At 36.6% G+C, this 1518-nt stretch overlaps 1 protein-coding gene across 1 annotated transcript in view; it reads right to left on the minus strand.

Moving 5' to 3' along the window:
* LOC109237733 (receptor-like protein 12) overlaps window positions 1–735 on the minus strand; it is a 16446-nt gene extending 15711 nt beyond the window's left edge. The window contains exon 1 of the mRNA XM_019404090.1: window positions 387–735. Within this exon, the coding sequence (XP_019259635.1) occupies window positions 387–735 (349 nt within the window). The remainder of the gene's footprint in view (window positions 1–386) is intronic.

A 1518-nucleotide genomic window follows, 5' to 3' on the forward strand; every position in this document is an offset into this window, starting at 1 on the left:
CCCTTTTTAATTTTTTATAAAATAGTAACACAATTTTAAAAGTAAATTAAGAGTACTGGGTAAATAAATATTGTATAAATATTAATTTAAAAATGCTGGGATTAATTTTATAATTATAAAATGCTAAAAATTACAAGATAGGCTATGATTGCAATTATATGCAATTTAGCTTTAAAAATGCCAAATGAATTTGTAAAAAATATGCAAAAATTACCTTAATTTGGGAATAATTTTGGATTTTTGTGGTATTAAAACAGGCAATAAATTGGTTTAAAAATCATGAAAGATACCAAAACTCATGGGTGTGCTTATATATGCACACATATGCTATTTTGGAAGTATTTGGGGTACAAAAATACATAGGGAAAAATTGGGTATCAACATACGCTCAATGTGCTTTGCTCTTTTATGACTTCGTGGCTCCTTTGAATTTGCAACCGCACCACTATTATCACAATAAAGTGTTATTGGTGCTTGAATCGATGGAACCACATTCAACTCTCTTAGGAAGTTCCCGAGCCAAACCATCTGTTTGGCTGCCTCAGAGGCAGCCACATATTCAGCTTCCATGGTGGAATCAGCAACACAAGTTTGCTTGATGCTCCTCCAACTTATGGCTCCACCTCCCAGAGTAAACACATTTCCTGAGGTAGACTTTCTAGAATCTCTATCTGACTGGGAATCCGAATCAGTGTACCCAATAGGCACAAGTTCATCCGAATGGTAGACTAGCATGTAATCCCTAGTCCTTTTCAGGTACTTGATTATATGCTTAACCGTTGTTCAATGCTCTCTCCCAAGATTAGACTGAAATATGCTAACAACGCCAACGGCAAAGCAGATATCAGGTCTAGCACATAACATAACATACATCAGACTCCCCACAGCAGATGCATAGAGGACCACCTTCATCTTTTCTATCTCCTCATCAGTTTTAGGAGACTGATCTTTAGATAGAGAAATTCCATGCCTGAAAGGGAGAAATCCTTTCTTGGAATCATGCAGGCTAAACGTGGAGAGTATTGTATCAATATAAAGAGCCTGGGATAAGCCTAATATCCTTTTCTTGCAATCTCGCAAGAGCTTGATCCCAAGGATATGAGCCACTTCTCCAAAATCTTTCATATCAAAGTGCGTGGACAACCACTGTTTAACTGAATCCAACATGCCCACATTATTTCCTATGAGCAATATGTAATCTACATACAAGATTATAAATGCCACTTTGTCCCCATCCCATTTTTTGTATACACAAGACTCGTTAAGACACTTATCAAAACCAAAATTTCTAATCGCCTTGTCAAAACAAGTGTTACATGCCCTAGATGCCTGTTTTCGTCAATAAATGGACCTTTTAAGCTTACACAGCATGTGTTCCTTGCCACTTTCCACGAAACAGTCTCGTTGCATCATATAGATGCACTCATCAAGACTTCTATTAAGGAAAGCTTTTTTGACATCCATTTGCCAAATCTCATAATCATAATGAGCAGCCATGGATAAGAGAATCCTTATAGA

This window comes from Nicotiana attenuata, chromosome 1, assembly GCF_001879085.1.
Source record: "Nicotiana attenuata strain UT chromosome 1, NIATTr2, whole genome shotgun sequence".
Taxonomy (NCBI): Eukaryota; Viridiplantae; Streptophyta; class Magnoliopsida; order Solanales; family Solanaceae; genus Nicotiana; species Nicotiana attenuata.